The sequence below is a fragment of the Podarcis pityusensis genome (genome assembly GCF_964106645.2).
Source record: "Podarcis pityusensis genome assembly, chromosome: 10".
In the NCBI taxonomy this organism is placed as follows: domain Eukaryota; kingdom Metazoa; phylum Chordata; class Lepidosauria; order Squamata; family Lacertidae; genus Podarcis; species Podarcis pityusensis.
The window spans coordinates 33,765,263-33,782,260 of NC_138035.1; the positions used below are offsets into that span (position 1 = coordinate 33,765,263).

Here is a 16,998-nt window from a genome sequence, read left to right on the forward strand (position 1 = left end):
TAATCTTCTAATGGCAGCAGCCCTACTGCTTGAATCATTTTAGACTGTATAACTAGTGAGGGAATATTCTATGGAGAACAATCTTGAAATTGACCAGGGGAAAAATGAGATTATCAAATGGAGGCATTTCATTTATAATTTCTGTCACACAAGCAGTGCTTTTCTCTTCAAATCCCTGGAAGCTGCTGCCAAAACATCTATTTTCCTATGTGTAAATTACATACATGGGACAGGCTTGAAAGGAAGGATTAACTTTGGTTCTGTTACTATATAAATTATCCATGAGAAAATATGCATTCTTCTTAGCATCTCTCTCTCTCTCTCTCTCTCTCTCTGTGTGTGTGTGTGTGTGTGGAGTGGCAACAAAGGGAAAGAGATACATGAAGCTGTAGAGAGAATATGAAACTTTGCAGAGTTTTTAGGGCTTGCCGAGTATACTACCTAGTGACTAAATGAAGTAAAGAGCCAAAGACATTGTAGTGTTTAGGACACAGAGAAGCTGACTGTGGTGCTGGCATGGACTGCCCATGTTTATTTACAATGGCATTTTGATTTTGCAACACTGAGCTACGGTCATGTGGGCTAGCACAGTTCCTACTAATTTATTTATTCCATTCATTGATTCATTCTAGCATTTCAGAGCAAAGCCCTCCCTGGAAGCAGATACCATAAAACGAAAATAAAACAATTCTTTACAAAATATATAAAACAATTAAATAAAAAAACCAACAGCAGACTAAAATAATATACATAGAGCCTAAGCCTCTGAAAGCCTCATGATTTTTAAGGGATGTTTGGGTATTATTTACAGGATAGATTAATTGATAACAGGAACATAACTAATGCCCACCCAGCATCTTCTCTCTCTCTCTCTCTCTCTCTCTCTCTCATGCATGCATTGGACACACACACAGACACACACGATATATATATATATATATATGACCGTGGGACTCGGCAGGCACCTTTTGCGCCCCCCCAATTTGTAAAGGAACCCAATTACGGGCTCCGGAGCGAAGCGGGGCAAGCGGCGCGGTGCTGAGAGTCAACTGCTTCTTCCGTGGAGCGAAGCCGCACAGCCGTTACCGGAGAGCGCTACCTTTTTCCTGTGACAATCTGGCTACAAAAACAACTACCCGTGAGTAGGTTAAATTTGGACAATTGGACTTTAAACAACGACCCGTGAGTAGAACGGAAAATTGGACTAAGAAATTCCTTTTAATTTGGCACTGAAGCGGGAAGGTCTAAACAGGAAGTCAGCCTTCCGCTTTTTGTAGAAAGATTAAAGCAAAGACATGGCAAGCTAGAGTTTAGAAAACCGTTTGCAAAGGATCAACTTTCATCATCTAAAATTACTGAACCCCCTTTGGAAGCAGGAGAAGAGGGGGGATTTTTTTCTGGACTGTTTAAACCTGCAGAAGAGTGTGTAAAGAAAAGCAATTTCCCACCGTCTTGAACCTGGGAGCGGGGTGTCAGGACAGACGTTTTCGGAGTTCATTGACTATAGACAAACGTTTTTGACAGACAGTTAAAAGAAGAGAAACATAGTGATTCCATTGTTCTCCTTCGCAGTTAAAAGGAACAAAATATTGACAAAATATCTGAAAAAGGAAACTTTGTTGTTAGATCTGCTTTAAAAAAAAAAAAAAAGAGAGAGAGAGATGGATACAAATAGAAGCTCTTCCCCTAGAGGGAGCTTGTGAAACTGTTATTAAATCTGAACTGGGGAGCTTTGCAGCTGCAATAGATTAAGATCGTGGGATCAGACTTTGACCTTGCACAACAATGTACTCGGAGGCTCTGGTGCGTGCTTTCTGCAAGACAAGTGCTTTATTGGAACAGTTACATGAGAAGACGGATTTGATGACTGTTGCGATCAGAAATTTTGGACAGGTAGTGGGTATCTATATAGAACCCACTCAGGAATCAATTCAGGAGTGTGCTCTGACAGATCAGATGAGGGAAGAGGTTGTGGCTGGACCCCGGGAGGCAGAGATGGAGGGAACTGTGGCCCAGCAGGAACATGAGTTGTTGGATCTGACGAATGAACCCGAAAAAAGCCAGATTTGGAGAGATAGAGTCTTGTTTGGCTTGGAGATGGGGGGCTGGATAGACCCCCCTGTGCAGGGATGTTTTGACTTTCCAAGTCTGGCGTTGGGCCGGGAGGAGTTTGGAGTTGTGGGGGTCCTCAACTTTGGAGGGACCTTGAAACATGCTTTTAAATACCACATGGAGTTCAGTGTGGACTATGGAAAAGGGGCTGATCTGTCGAGAAGGGACAAAAATATTGTCAAGCTGGAGTCTCCACGAGTGAAAGGAGCAGAAGACAAAGTAAAGTACAGGTATAAATATGAAGAAGATCTGCGGAAGGGACATGGAAGAGACTTAAGGGCCTCGGACATAAGGTTACCAGGTTAATGAACTAGATGGATGGGATAGAAAGGACTGACAAAACCCGAGACCAGGAGGAAGAGACGTTGGATGAAGATTGGAAGAAAGTTTTAAAAATTCTACTTAGGAATGTTTTCTAAAATTAATGAGTATTAGAAAAATGTTGGAACGAAATTATTTGGCTTTAGCAGAAATGTTAAAAAGAACTATGTAAGAATATGCTATGGTTATGAGAAATTGGTATAAATAAGATTTAAGTTTTAAGTTTTAGGGCTTTTTATGGTAAGATAAGGTTAAAATAGATTAAGGTAATTTAATGACAGAATATTATGAAAAATGGAAAGGATTTGCTGTGATAATCAATAACTAGAATACAAAAAAGGGAGGTGTGAGGAGGTCGATGAAATAAGGTAATGACAGTTAAGGATTTGGGAATATTGGATCTGTTTTTAAATCTTTGTGGTTTATTTTTGCTTTCTGATTTTGATGTGCTATGTGTTTTGTTTTTGCTTTTTGATTTTGACTTTTATCGATTTGTATTGTTTAATTGCTATTTGTTTCTTTCTTGTTTTTCCCTTCTTTTTCTTTTTTTTCTTTTTTTTGTAATTTTAAAATTCTCAATAAATATCTTTAAAAATAAAAAATAAAAAAAAGGAGGCAGCGGAGGAGGGTGGCGGAGGGGAGAGACAGCTTTTTCTGAACCAACCAATAACAAAAAGGGGAGATTCAAACCCTGTTTCCTGATCAAGTATCCCTGACCTCTTTAGCTTTTTGTCAGTCATGTAAAGGTTCTCCATGTTTTTCCCACCAGAACTGAATCCACAGAGCAGTCTTCATACATTTGAGAGCCTTGTTTGTCTTAAGTATGGAACATGAGAACAATTTTACTTTTTTTGGTCAGTTATTAAACTGTGATTGTTTCATTCAACATATATTAGAGCAGGGGCCCAATCCTTTCTTGCTTGAAGACATTTGAAAAGAAAATGCTATGATTTATATATGCACACACAAATTCATATACATGCTTTGTATTTAGTTTCGCTTTAGTCTTGTAATAAGTGATCTTTACAATACAATCCTATCAAATGTCAGCTACTCTGTGATTCTCAGGGAGGTCGCAGAGAAATTATCTGGAATTATGCAGCCAGTGAAATAAATTGCAAACCTTTAGTTTGTTTCAGGAAGGCCATTTCTCAATCCTGTAACTCAGCACTGGTAGATAAGATAAAGCAGGGACTTTGGGTCTGGCACTTTGGGTCTGACTTTGGGTCTGGCACTTTGGGTCTGGCACTTTGGGTCTGACCTTCAGGCACTTTGGGTCTGACTTGAAAATCGAGTCAGGTTTTCTGGCCCAAGCCCTTTGGTAATTAAAAGTGTATATAGTTATAGAGGGGGAAAGAGGGAGATAAAATGAAATGAGAACTGATGAGTATAGGATTCAATCTAAATCTCAATCAAATTTCACATGTGGTGGATATGTGAACATATAAAGCCCTTCTGGCAGAAGGCATTTACAGAAATAAGCTATATTACAGGTCAGCATGTGGAATGCTCCTCAAGTTTGGGTTTAACTATTTTTAAAGAAGGGCAATCTGACTTTTCTTACAACAAACTAATTACTTTTCTTTTTGTAGCAGCACGCCTACTAGAGGCACAGAAATGGAAAGGATTGGAACTTCTTTGTGTATCTCATTGAAAACAGAATGTATGGTCTATTGCTCTATCAGAAAAGAATAACAAAGAGATTACATGCATTGAATAATAGTAGATGATTTTGTTGAAATTGTGTTTTCAACATGCTTTTATAAAATATAACCCTGAAGAATAGCATCCACCGAAATTACAGATTGGACTTGGGTGAACTTAATTAGATTAATCTGTCCTGTAGGGGGTAAGTTGGGATTTTGTTTTGGTATCTGTTTTCTTTCTTTGTAATCATTGTTATATATTGGAAATCAATAAAACTAAATTTATTTATTTTTTTAAAAAGAAAGAAACTGGTGAAAAGGCTGATTCAGAAGAGAAGAGAGTCAAAGTAGATCCAGCATATTTCAGCTGATACTTTATACTGAGCCAGCACTGTGGGTATATCAGAGTCTGAAGCCATCAAGCAGGCAGGGTTCAGAAGCCTGCTACTCTACCAAAAAGCTGGTCTAATAAAATATTTCATATGTCGGATTCTTGAATCCTGGATCCTTTGAGATGTGTGGATATTTGCCAGGCTTTCATCCACACAGACAAGGGAAATGAAGGGAGGGAAGAAGGAATGTTGCATTAAAGAACAGCTAAAATTAGCTAAATTGTACCAACCTCTTTCTAAAATTGAGGAACAGCTTGTGGGAGAATGCTCTCTAGTCCTCCAGAATGAACCATTTTAATTCCTGCTCTGAAGGGATCTTGCCCTTGCCACACTGTGTGTCAGGTTTGGTTACTTGCTTATAGATGTCAGTAGCCTCTGCTGCCCTGGCTCCTCACTGACTGAGTGTATTGTTGTTCTTTATGATTATTAGTTTCAGTTATCAGTGCCCAAAGTGAACATGGCATTTTACAGACAAATAAAATATGTCAGGAATTTATCCCAAATAGCCTTCTATCTAAATGAAGCATTGCACTCTTACATGAATGACACTGTCTTCTTGCATTTTTGTTTGTGTGGAACCCATTGCAGAGGGGTGGGGGCAGGCAGGCTGGTCCTGGATAAGACTACACATGATGGAGAAGATTATGGCAATAAAATATAAGTTTAATTTCCCCCCATGAGGCTTAGATTGCCGAAGAGTGAGGCAGACTTGAAAGAGCAGAATGATAATGATTTTCAGAGTGGTAGAGCTGATGGGAACTATCTAAGGAGTTATTTCATAGTTAGTCCGATATACCAACTAAAGGTATTGAATTTGTTTCCCAAACATAATTGCCCTGCTGAAAGTAACTCTGCCATTTAATTCAAACTGTTTTCTCTCTCCATTTTATTCAACATGTGCCCATTCCATTATCCCATGCATTATGCTATCCCACCCCTCTAATCTTATGTACCTGCAACTGTGTATCATATTGTAATGTCTGTTAAAACAACATAACAGCATCTGATCAACATTAGAAATGACTCCTCCAAACTTCGGAAGATCTCTTAGTCCCTGCAGCCTTACTAGAAGTTGCCATTGTCCGCCAGAATCATGATGGATCGTGTGCAAGAGCGGTGGCAGACTTGGTACCATGGTGCCCTGTGCAAGGCCAAAATTTGGTTCCCCCAGTCCTTCCCAAAGGCAGGTAAGGAGGCACTCAGCTTTGGGAAAGAGGTGTGAGGGCTTGTTAGGGTTGAAGAAGAAGAGCCCACCCACCTCCTTCCAAAAGTACTAACTAGACTTTGGGAAGGAGGCATGAGTACTCTAGGGCCCTGCCAGAGCCTCACACCTCCTTCCCAAAGCCCAATGCCTCGCCTACCAGGCTTTGAGATGGTGCCCGCTCGCACAGCCCTAAATCTGCCCCTGGCAAGAATGTGCAACCTGCTGCTACTGCGTTGTGGGAAGGAATTTTTTTGTTTCAGGAGACCTCTCAGTACAGCTTATTAATCAGAAGCACTAACAGCTATAACCTCCCAATCCTGCATTTTGTCAATTTATATAACCTAACTATGCTGGAAAGTATTGCAGTGAAATAATACCTTAAATACAGACCTCTACCCCCCAGTAAAGACTTAGGAATAGGCCTGATAGGATTTTGGTATCTTGCATATGCACACATTGGCCTCAGAATCACACCCCTTATTCTTAAATCATATCCAGTTACACAGATGTTACACAGATTTTAGAAAAGGAACATTTCCATAAGAACAGGTTGTCTATGGTCATCTCCAGTGCTTTTTTCTAAGAATTTTTTTGGGGTACTCTCATTTTTCTACTCATATTGAAATACTGCCCCTCAATGAGGCCAAACTTTGATTCATAAAATGTTTAGGGGTATGCGTCCCCCTGCGCCCCCCCCCCAGAAAAAAAGCACTGGTCATCTCCAAACTAAGGATCCAGAGTTCTCCAAATCTAGAACTGTGTTTTCCATAATGCTACATGCCATTAGTAATAGGCCTGTGCATTCTTACAGTTTTATTGATATTTGCATTACAGGTAACCTTTATAAAAGTACAGTGTTAAATAAAGTTCTCGTAGCATTTTGGTTTATTAGTTTGATATCCTGGCTAAATTCCAGCCTCAGTAATTCTGCTCACCAGAATTCTCCCTGCAGGTTCAATTGAAAAAGTTATTCTTCATTTCTTCCTGTGACATAAGTTCAAAGTAATTGTGGAATGTTTCATTGCTGTACTAAACCAAGCTACTTTCTATCACACAGAAAGCTGCATTTTAAGAGTGGAAGGTATGTCATTTTATAGGAAAGGAATAGTGAAAAATAAATAGTTTTCCTAAATTGGTACTGTTGTGTCTTTGCAAATAGACATGTTTTGCATGAAGAAAACCAAATTTTCAAATATATGCTCAAGCCAAATTTACACATATAATGCGGTATACAGTGGTACCTCGGGTTACATACGCTTCAGGTTACATACGCTTCAGGTTACATACTCCGCTAACCCAGAAATAGTGCTTCAGGTTAAGAACTTTGCTTCAGGATGAGAACAGAAATCGTGCTCCGGCAGCGCAGCAGCAGCGGGAGGCCCCATCAGGTAAAGTGGTGCTTCAGGTTAAGAACAGTTTCAGGTTAAGTGCGGACCTCCAGAATGAATTAAGTACTTAACCCAAGGTACCACTGTATAAGCAAAACAGAGAATTTCCTTTCCAGTTTGCTGTTTCAGCTGGATTGTTTTGGCCAGGAAAAGATCAAGATGCCACTTCCAACCTTTTTTTTTTTTTTAAGTGTCACATATCTAATTCTGCACAGAAGCTGAACCCCCCATACTTGATGGGACACACATGTACTTTATATTCAGATATGTGGTGCCTGGTTACAATAAATAAAGTCAGAGGCAAGTATTACAGTGGTGCCTCGCAAGACGAAATTAATTCGTTCTGCAAGTCTCTTCGTCTTGCGAGTTTTTCGTCTTGCGATGCACGGTTTCCCATAGGAATGCATTGAAAATCAATTAATGCGTTCCTAGGGAAACCGCCTTCAGACCAGGTCCGGGGACAGTCTGTCCCCGGACCTCTTCTGAAGGCTGGGGGGGGGGCAAGGGCTTTTCTTCCCACCCCCAGCATTTTAAAAAACCCTGGGACAGCGGAGGACTTCTCCGCTGTCCGGGCGATCTTAAAATGCTGGCGGGCGGCATTTTAAAATCGCCCCGGGACAGCGGAGGACTTCTCCGCTGTCCGGGGCGATTTAAAAGCCCCTGGGAAGGCAGGCAGGGGGGACAAAGACTTTTGCCCCCCGCCAGCCTTCAGAAGAGGTCCTGGACCTCTTCTGAAGGCGGGCGGGGGGCGAAAGTCTTTGCTCCCCCCCTGCCTTCAAAAGCCCTCCGGGACAGGCAGGCAGGGGGGAGCAAAGACTTTCGCCCCCCGCCCGCCTTCAGAAGGTGTTCCCTCCCCCCGCCCGGCTTCGGAGCACCGTTCCGAAGCCGGGCGGCGGCGGGAGGTCTTCCCTCCCCCCCGCTCGGCTTCGGAGCACCGTTCCGAAGCCGGGCGGCGGCGGCAGGTGTTCCCTCCCCCCCGCCCGGCTTCGGAGCACCGTTCCGAAGCCGGGCGGCGGCAGCGGCAGGTGTTCCCTCCCCCCCGCCCGGCTTCGGAGCACCGTTCCGAAGCCGGGCGGCGGCAGCGGCAGGTGTTCCCTCCCCCCCGCCCGGCTTCGGAGGAGCCTTCCGAAGCCCGGCGGCGGCGGGAGGTGTTCCCGCCCCACCGCCCGGCTTCGGAGGAGCCTTCCGAAGCCCGGCGGCGGCGGCAGGTGTTCCCTCCCCCCGCCCGGCTTCGGAGCACCGTTCCGAAGCCGGGCGGCGGCGGGAGGTCTTCCCTCCCCCCCGCTCGGCTTCGGAGCACCGTTCCGAAGCCGGGCGGCGGCGGCAGGTGTTCCCTCCCCCCCGCCCGGCTTCGGAGCACCGTTCCGAAGCCGGGCGGCGGCAGCGGCAGGTGTTCCCTCCCCCCCGCCCGGCTTCGGAGCACCGTTCCGAAGCCGGGCGGCGGCAGCGGCAGGTGTTCCCTCCCCCCCGCCCGGCTTCGGAGGAGCCTTCCGAAGCCCGGCGGCGGCGGGAGGTGTTCCCGCCCCACCGCCCGGCTTCGGAGGAGCCTTCCGAAGCCCGGCGGCGGCGGCAGGTGTTCCCGCCCCACCGCCCGGCTTCGGAGGAGCCTTCCGAAGCCCGGCGGCGGCGGGAGGAGGTGTCCCCGCCCTGCCGCCAGGCTTCGGAGGAGGTCCGAGGACAGTGGGGAAGACGCGCTGCGCTTCCCCGCTGTCCCTGAGATTTCCCTATGGGCCGTTGTCTTGCGAAGCAAGCCCATAGGGAAATTCGTTTTGCGAAGCGCCTCCAAAACGGAAAACCCTTTCGTCTAGCGGGTTTTCCGTCTTGCGAGGCGTTCCTCTTGCGGGGTACCACTGTATTACGTCTTCAAATATGTGAAAGGATCAATTGTTCTCCTTCTCTGCTGCGACACAAAACTGGAGTAAATGCTTTCCCAAGTGGCTACAGAGTCTGCACATAGAGGGATTGGCACAGATCATGTGGCCCTTCAGAAAGTGCTGAACCACTCCTACCTTGCTGGCAGGAGCTGATGGAAGTTGCAGCCCACCATCTGGAGGGCCACAGATTCCCTGCTCCTGGCATGAAATCGTAGAGCCCTGTTTATCAAGGCCCAACTCTTGATGCACAATGGACTTAGAACCACAGAATTGCAGAGTTGGAAGGATCCCTGAGGGTCATCTAGCCCAACCTCCTGCAATGCAGGAATCTCAACTAAAGCATTTTGACAATTCTGGGAGAACAGGTGAGGTCCCTGTAGACTGGAGGTAGGCAAATGTTGTGCCCATCTTCAAAAAGGGATGGCGGCAGAAGACCCAGGTAGCTACTGACAAGTCAGCTTGATGTTGATACCAGGAAAGGTCCTAGAACACATAATTAAACTGTTGGTCTGTGAGCACTTAGAAAAGGATGCTGTGATTACTAAGACCAGGGGTCGGCAAGGTTTACCTAAACCGGCGCAGCACGTTTAACTAAACCGGCACAGCGTGGCGTGGGGACTCGCTTCCGCCAGAAATCGATACGATACGATACGATACAATACGATACGATATCTTTATTGTCATTGTCCCTTGCGGAACAATGAAATTGAAAACTACATAAAACTACATAAAAACTACATAAAACTACATAAAACTACTACAAAACTACATAAAATATTCAAAAACCCCTAAAAACTCTAAAACCCCATTTTAAAACACACTATACTACAGAAACCCCTTATGCTGCATTTAGAACCAGAATTGCATTAGCGTAGAAACTGTTTTTCAGGCGGCTAGTCCTGGCCTTTATAACCCTATACCTTCTTCCAGAAGGCAGAAGCTGAAAGAGATCATTTCCGGGGTGCGTACTATCATGTGCTATCTCTGCCGCTTTCTTATGGCACCTGGCAGCATAGATTTGATCTAAGGTGGGAAGAGTGCACCCAATAATTCTCTCTGCAGTCTTTAAAACCCTGGATAGCATTGTTTTTTCCCTGGCCGTGCAGCTCCCAAACCACACGCACAGACCATAAGTTAGTACGCTCTCTACAGTGCAATGGTAGAATGCCATCAACAGGTCCTTTGAGAGATTGTTTTTCCGGAGGATTCTCAGAAAATATAACCTCTGCTGTGCTCTCTTCACCAGGTCTTTGCTGTTCTCTCCCCAGGTTAGGTCGTCACTCAACTCCATTCCCAGAAATCGAAACACTGAGACCTGTTCCACGCACTTCCCCTCAATAATAAGTGGCTGAATATTCAATTTACATTTCCTAAAGTCCACAATGATCTCTTTTGTTTTCTTTAAGTTAAGCAGTAAGTTATTTTTCCTGCACCACTCCCCCAACTGCTCAACTTCCTTCCTATAGGCCGTCTCCCCCTCTCCAGCCGTAATTAAACCAACCACCGTTGTATCATCTGCGAACTTAATGATCTTATTAGTGGGGTATTTGGGGGCACAGTCAGCTGTATAGAGCGTGTATAAAAGTGGGCTCAACACGCACCCCTGAGGCGTCCCCGTATTCGTGATGAGATCCGCAGAGACGTGGGAACCCAACCTGACCCTTTGGGAACGGTTTGATAGAAAGTCTAATATCTACCTGCACAAACATGGTGGAAGTCCCAGGTCTAATAATTTGGGCACCAATCTATGCGGAAGAATAGTATTAAATGCAGAACTAAAGTCTACAAATAACAGTCTTGCGTAGTTCCCTTGCTTCTCCAAATGAGTCAGGACAGCATGTAAAGCCATTGCCACAGCATCCTCTGTGGATCTCTTTGCCTTGTACGCAAACTGGTAAGGGTCAAGTCCCACTGGCAGACAAGATAAGATGCGCTTCTTCACCAGTTTTTCGAAACATTTCATTATAATGGGTGTCAGCGCCACAGGGCGAAAATCATTCAGACTGTCTATCTTTGATGTTTTTGGCAGGGGTATAATGGTAGCAGATTTCAGACAGGGTGGAACAGTGGCTTGGGCCAGAGACTGGTTAAAAATCTTCGTAAAGATTCCTGCCAGTTGGTCCGAACAATCTCTTAGCACCCTGCCAGCCACCCCATCCGGGCCCATAGCCTTCCTCGTGTTTACCTCCTTTAATATTCGCTTCACTTCTCCCTCTTCCACCCTGGCAGCATTTCCTGTGGATAGTGACGCCAATAGCTCTGGCATCCCTGTTGGAGTCACTGTTGGTGTCACCTCAAATCGGGCAAAGAAGGTATTCAACTCTCCCACCAAGGAAGCAGTACTCTCTACCACTGATGAATTCCTTGATTTATAACCAGTCAGATGTTGGACTCCCTGCCACATTTGTCTAGTATCATGATTTCTCAGATGGTCCTCAATTTTTCCTCTGTACTCCGCTTTTGCTTTCCTGATACCCCTCTTCAAGTTCGCTCTTTCTATGTCATACAATACCCGGTCCCCAGTTCTAAAAGCAGAATTTCTGGCCTTCAGTAATCTCCTAACCTCTCCTGTCATCCAGGGCTTCCTATTTGGATACAACTTAACATACTTTTCCCTGGTGACATTTGCTGTACAGAATCTAATATAATCCAGGACTGTTGATGTATAAGTTTCTAGATCTTGATGGTCGAAGATATTCCAGTTGGTCTCCTGGAAACAGTCCTGCAGTTGCTGAGAGGCTTCCTCAGGCCACACTGTAACCATCCGTGTTTGTATCTGGCCTTGTTTCCTGAGGGGTGTGTATACTGGTGTCAGAAGCAGGGACACATGATCTGAACCACCAAGGTGTGCCAAAGTCTGCGCGTGGGGACTCGCCAAGCGGGTGGCTCACTTTGGGGGCGGCTCATGGGCTGGTTAAACGACCCCCGTGGGCTGCTTGTGGCCCATGGGCCTTAGGTTGCCTACCCCTGACTAAGACCTATCGTGGGTTTCTCAAAAACAAGTTGTGCCCGATGAATCTCATTTCTGTTTTTGATAGAGTTGCAAGCTTGGTGGATCAGGGGAATGTTGTGGACAAAATGTTTTTTTTTAATTTCAGTAAGGCTTTTGGCAAAGTCCTCCATGATATTCTTGCAGAGAAGCTGTTAAAATGTGGACTGGATGAGGTAACTGTTAGGTGGATTTGTAGCTGGTTGACTGGCCGAACCCAAAGAGTGCTCATGAATGGTTCCTCACCATCCTGGGAAAAGTGACAAGTGGGGTGCTGCAGAGTGAAGAATCATACCCTTAATTTCATGGCTGTGTTGGCTGACTTGAAAACATATTGGTGGGCAGCTGAATTTTTCTTTTTAAAGAAAACTTCTAATAAAATTATTCATAACTTTGATTTAAACATATTAAACTGCTAGATAGATTTTCCCTGTTTCATATTGAAACTGTTATACCCTTAGGCTATCTCCACAAGTACCACAATATTTCTGGCTATAGATGTGGTTGAGTTATGGTTGCATTACAGATTTCCCTATTGTCCGTGTAAGTTCCTGGGCTGGTAGAATCTACCCTTTCTGCTTTAGAGAGTACTTCAATGTAGCTGCAGTGTGAAGAGACGACTGTCAAAGCTACTCACAGCATTGCAACTAGCCGTTGCATAACCAAGTGCAATACGCTAAGAATACTAAGGGGAGTCACAGGAGAATGGCAAAAAATAACATTAAATGTGTGAAAGAGCATGTGCGGTGTGCATTAATTAGCTGTCAGAGTAGTGAGGACTGCATTTCCCTTGTAAAAGAACTTAATTTACTGACTTGTAATTAGAGGGAATAGTCCTGCTACAATGAAGTTAGCTATTCATTTTGTTACATTCTCAAAGTCTCCCCCCCCTTTATTAGCTTGTTCTATGAACAGAAGTCCAGAGCAATAAAAATCAATGGATATGTCATCCACTCATTTCTTTCAGCCTTTAAGTGGATTTGGATCCTTCTTTGAATTGTAATTATGCATTTGTTTGTTTTGTTTATTAATGGCAGGACAATGTGTACAGTCCTGAGAATGACATATTGAGGGTTACGGGTGAAGTGTGCGCAGGTATATTTGCGTTTGATTTCAGGAGTGTTAAACTATAGCAGTGTAAATGGTAATTAAACGATCAATGCATTACTGTATAAGCAAGATGCTTTATGAGTTCTGCTTTGAGCAAATGGAATGTTAAAAAGTTGTGTTAGGCTCTTTGTCTTTTAACCCAGGGGCTGCATCTAGGCTATGATGCAGCCTGCTCTAGTGGCTCCACCCCTTCTGCCATTGGTAGAGTCTGGTTAGTGAAATACACAGGAGTTAATTTGCAGCAACATTCAGCCGCCATTGCCCAGCAGCTTGGTCAGAGTCGGGTGACAGATACATAGGCCAGATTAGGTGCATGCACATGTTGACCATTGCTGATTCTGTCCAGTATACTGCTTTTTTTCACTTCATGCACCACTTCCTCTCAGTGTGTCTAAATGAGAGAAAATGGAAAAAAAACCCCACCATACTGAAACTGCTCTACCACCTTTTGTTAAGGGGAGGAGGAAGAGGAAGAGAAGGAAAACTGGAGTGATGGAGGGTGGGAAAGGTGGGGGAAGAGCTGAGAAAGTGGCACAGAGAGGGGGAGGAAGGGGAGCAGAGGAGAGGGAGAGATGAACCAGGTAGCTCCACCTGCTTTTGGCTCTGCCCATTAATGGCTCTGCCCCCCTGGACTTTCTGTGGGTCAACTTCCTGAATTGGAATTTTTTTTCCTCACCTTGCACTGCAGTCCTAGCAGTTACTTTATTAGTTATAGACTGCCATCAATATAAATCCAGGAATTTGTTACTTTGGCTATTGACATTTATCTGGTTTGTAATGGAAATGAGTGAAGATTTGGGTGTGGGTCATGAAGCAACGAATTCCAGAGGTTCCCCTTGCATTCCTTCAATCAGCTTCTGGCATAGCAGAAGGACAAGAGCTGTTTTAGTGCGATGAAATGGAAATCCCGACACCTGGGATGCTTTGTTAAACACTGTAGATATAGAATTAGAGACTAGACCAGATCATAAATCTGAGAGGTATTTTTCAGTTATTTTAATTGGATGAGTAACATGAAACTCTAGTTTGTGCATATGACTAGACAATACTTCTGTTTTTGCTGATACTGACTGCATTTGCGTCCACAGGGCAAACCTCACTGCTATGATTTTCAGGCTGGTAAGACAATAGTAGCAACATGTACCTTACTGAGGAGCTCTGAGGATTAATTAGTTGCTGCTTGTAAAGTGCTTTGCAGATGAAAAGAGCTCAATGTTATTAAAACAAGACACACTAAAGTATCCTGTAGGGAGTCATCTGGCACTAGCAGGGTTGCACTGATGACCTCATAGGTCTTCTTCATCACTTCAGTGCTTAGAAAAAGAAGCCAGCATTTCCAGGGAGTGAATCAAAATTATATCAGCAGCTCCATTAGCTTGAAGGCTTGGAGGTAACTGATCTTCTGCCTCGAGAGCAAAAGTAATCACCTGAAGATGCTAAGAAAGGAAGATACGGTACATAACTGGCTGTGTTGCCTGCTGACTGATGTCTTCCTTCAAATAAAATTAGGATTGGCAAAAAGTTATCACTAGCAATTCTACAGCCTGAAATCTTGCATTTATCTCCACAAGGACTACATTATGGTCATGTGAATAATACTGGAACAAAAGATACTTCAGATTGACCTGGAGCGACTGTGTTAGCTGGAGGGAGGGAAGTCCTGCCTTCTTCCGCCTTTCCCCTTATCTTTAGAATCTTTTGCATAAAGGCTGGTGGAAGGTTCTTTTACAAAACTGATTGGAAGTGGACACAGATTTTGGCACAAACAAAGTGTAGATTCCAGACACTCTCATTTCAAGGGGATGAGCAGAGGACCCTGATGCACTGTCACTGACGAACATGTAATTCTGGGTTAGAACAACAGTGTAATTATGTCTTGGGTATCCTCTCTTTTTTACCACTGTCATTTAATTCTTTTTCCTGCTGTTATTAAGCTTCCAGATATAGGCTAACATCAAAGAGCTTTCTCCAGTTACCACTAAAGTTGAAGCAACAAGTCCAGTTAATGAGCTTTAAATTGAAATTGAGCAAGAGATTGGGGGAGTGGGGCAGAATTCAATGGTAGAGCACATACACTGCATGCAGAATGTCCTGGTTTCAGTTCCTGGGACCTCTAGTTAAAAGGAGCTTAGGTAGAAGGGCTGAGAAAAGACTCCTGCCTGAAACCCTAGAGAATCTCTGCTGTAGCCTTGCTGAGCTAGATGGACAAATGGTCTGTTCTAGCATAAAGCAGCTGCATGTGTTCAACATGGCCAGTGCTCTGATCCATAAAGGGAGCAAATAATAAGGACGCTAACATGACTATTTTTCCTCTTTTTTCCTTCTTTCTAGGGAGTGCAAGAGCTGAAAATGAGGCCCCGAGCAGAGTGCTATTCTTCAAAGTTCTGGCTTATGCTGGCAGTCCTGGCGACAACAGGTGGTGGGGCCTGGGCCCAAAAGAACCACCCCAGCATTGGCATTGCTGTCATCTTGGTGGGTACCTCTGACGAAGTAGCTATCACAGATGCCCACAAGAAAGATGACTTCCATCACCTCTCTCTCACGCCTCGTGTGGAACTGGTGGCCATGAATGAGACAGATCCCAAGAGCATCATCACCCGCATCTGTGATATCATGTCTGATCGGAGGGTTCAAGGTGTGGTGTTTGCTGATGACACTGACCAGGAAGCCATTGCCCAGATCCTGGACTTCATTTCTGCCCAGACCCTCACACCCATCCTAGGTATCCATGGAGGCTCTTCCATGATCATGGCAGACAAGGTAAATTATTGCTTCTTCCCATCTCAACCATTAGAGTGGAGCTTGGAAATTAGCTTCTTCGTTCACAAAATGCATACTGTTTGTTAAAGGCACTGACAAACTCGGTCAATTGCATTGAAAGAATTCAAGCCCTGACTATCTAGATATTTGTCACTGAGGTTCTTGGAATAAGCAGCATCTTGTCCTTGGCAAGTGAAGCAGATCTGTCCTGCTTTGCTTTCTGTCAGTTATTACCAAATACCAGGTCTGCAGAATTGGGTCTATGTATTTGGCTTCGTGGGAGTGGCGGAAAAACCTTCAGAAGTTCACTCTGCTGTCCCTCACCTTCTGTGACCTTGCACAGTTACAGCTCAAGGCCGAGGACATTGTGTTGGTGTGGCAATCATTATGCCACATTTTAACCACTCATTTGCCAGTGTTATGACTCATAATATCAGGTTAAAAAACAATTAAATGCATGTTGTTAAAAATAATGCACGAGGGTGTCAAATGGGGAGAGTATGTGTGTGTGGGCACTGGGTCTCCCACCAACATCCCTGCATGACCCTGCCACCTCCTCGCCTGATGTGCAAAGATCTGAAGGAAGGCTCTAAATGCCTTCAGTTGAACATGGCTAGAATCTTCTCCAAGATTTTAAAAAAAGACCCTGTGCAACCAGGTTGCCCAATAGAAGAGAACATTCTAACTATGTTCACTAGTTAGCATCTTCTCCTGGGCATAGGATGTTTGGGTGCGGCCTTGGTACATTTGCATGCCAGCATTTCCTACCCAGGGACAACTACACTACCAAACCAAGAAAGAGTGAGCACATACATCCTGTAGACCCATGACATCTCCCCACACCCATAAGAAGCCTTGCTTATTTTAATTGCTTTTTCTTTAAGAAGAACATTAAGAAACCAGGATGATAAAACTGGAAGTGCCTCAGATAATTTTAATTTCCCACCAAAGACCACAGGAATAAGTATTTTGGTTTCACAAAACTGTTATGGACAAACCATTAATAAAACCAGCTTTCCTGCAAAACATTCATTAGTTTTAAACACATGTAAAACAAAACAGAAAATGGAATTGGTTTAACCTAACATTCCCCTGTCCCCAGGGACTGTTTTGAGGAAGTTCAGTGATAACCCAGAGCATCTATACATATACATATATCCAGTGCTTTTTTCTGGGGGGACGCAGGGGTACACATACCCCTA

General features: G+C 44.3%; 1 protein-coding gene and 1 long non-coding RNA gene across 19 annotated transcripts in view; one reads left to right on the forward strand and one right to left on the reverse strand.

The window, feature by feature from the left end:
- GRIN2B (glutamate ionotropic receptor NMDA type subunit 2B) overlaps nucleotides 1–16,998 on the forward strand; it is a 292,093-nt gene that overhangs the window by 73,904 nt on the left and 201,191 nt on the right. For all 15 annotated transcript variants that reach the window (XM_080971223.1, XM_080971212.1, XM_080971213.1 and 12 more), the window contains one exon: nucleotides 15,368–15,796. In XM_080971223.1, coding sequence (XP_080827349.1) covers nucleotides 15,386–15,796 — 411 coding nt within the window. In that variant the 5' untranslated portion in view covers nucleotides 15,368–15,385. The remainder of the gene's footprint in view (nucleotides 1–15,367; nucleotides 15,797–16,998) is intronic.
- The window catches only part of LOC308457455, a 62,033-nt gene that overhangs the window by 9,042 nt on the left and 35,993 nt on the right, over nucleotides 1–16,998 (reverse strand). The window lies entirely within an intron of this gene.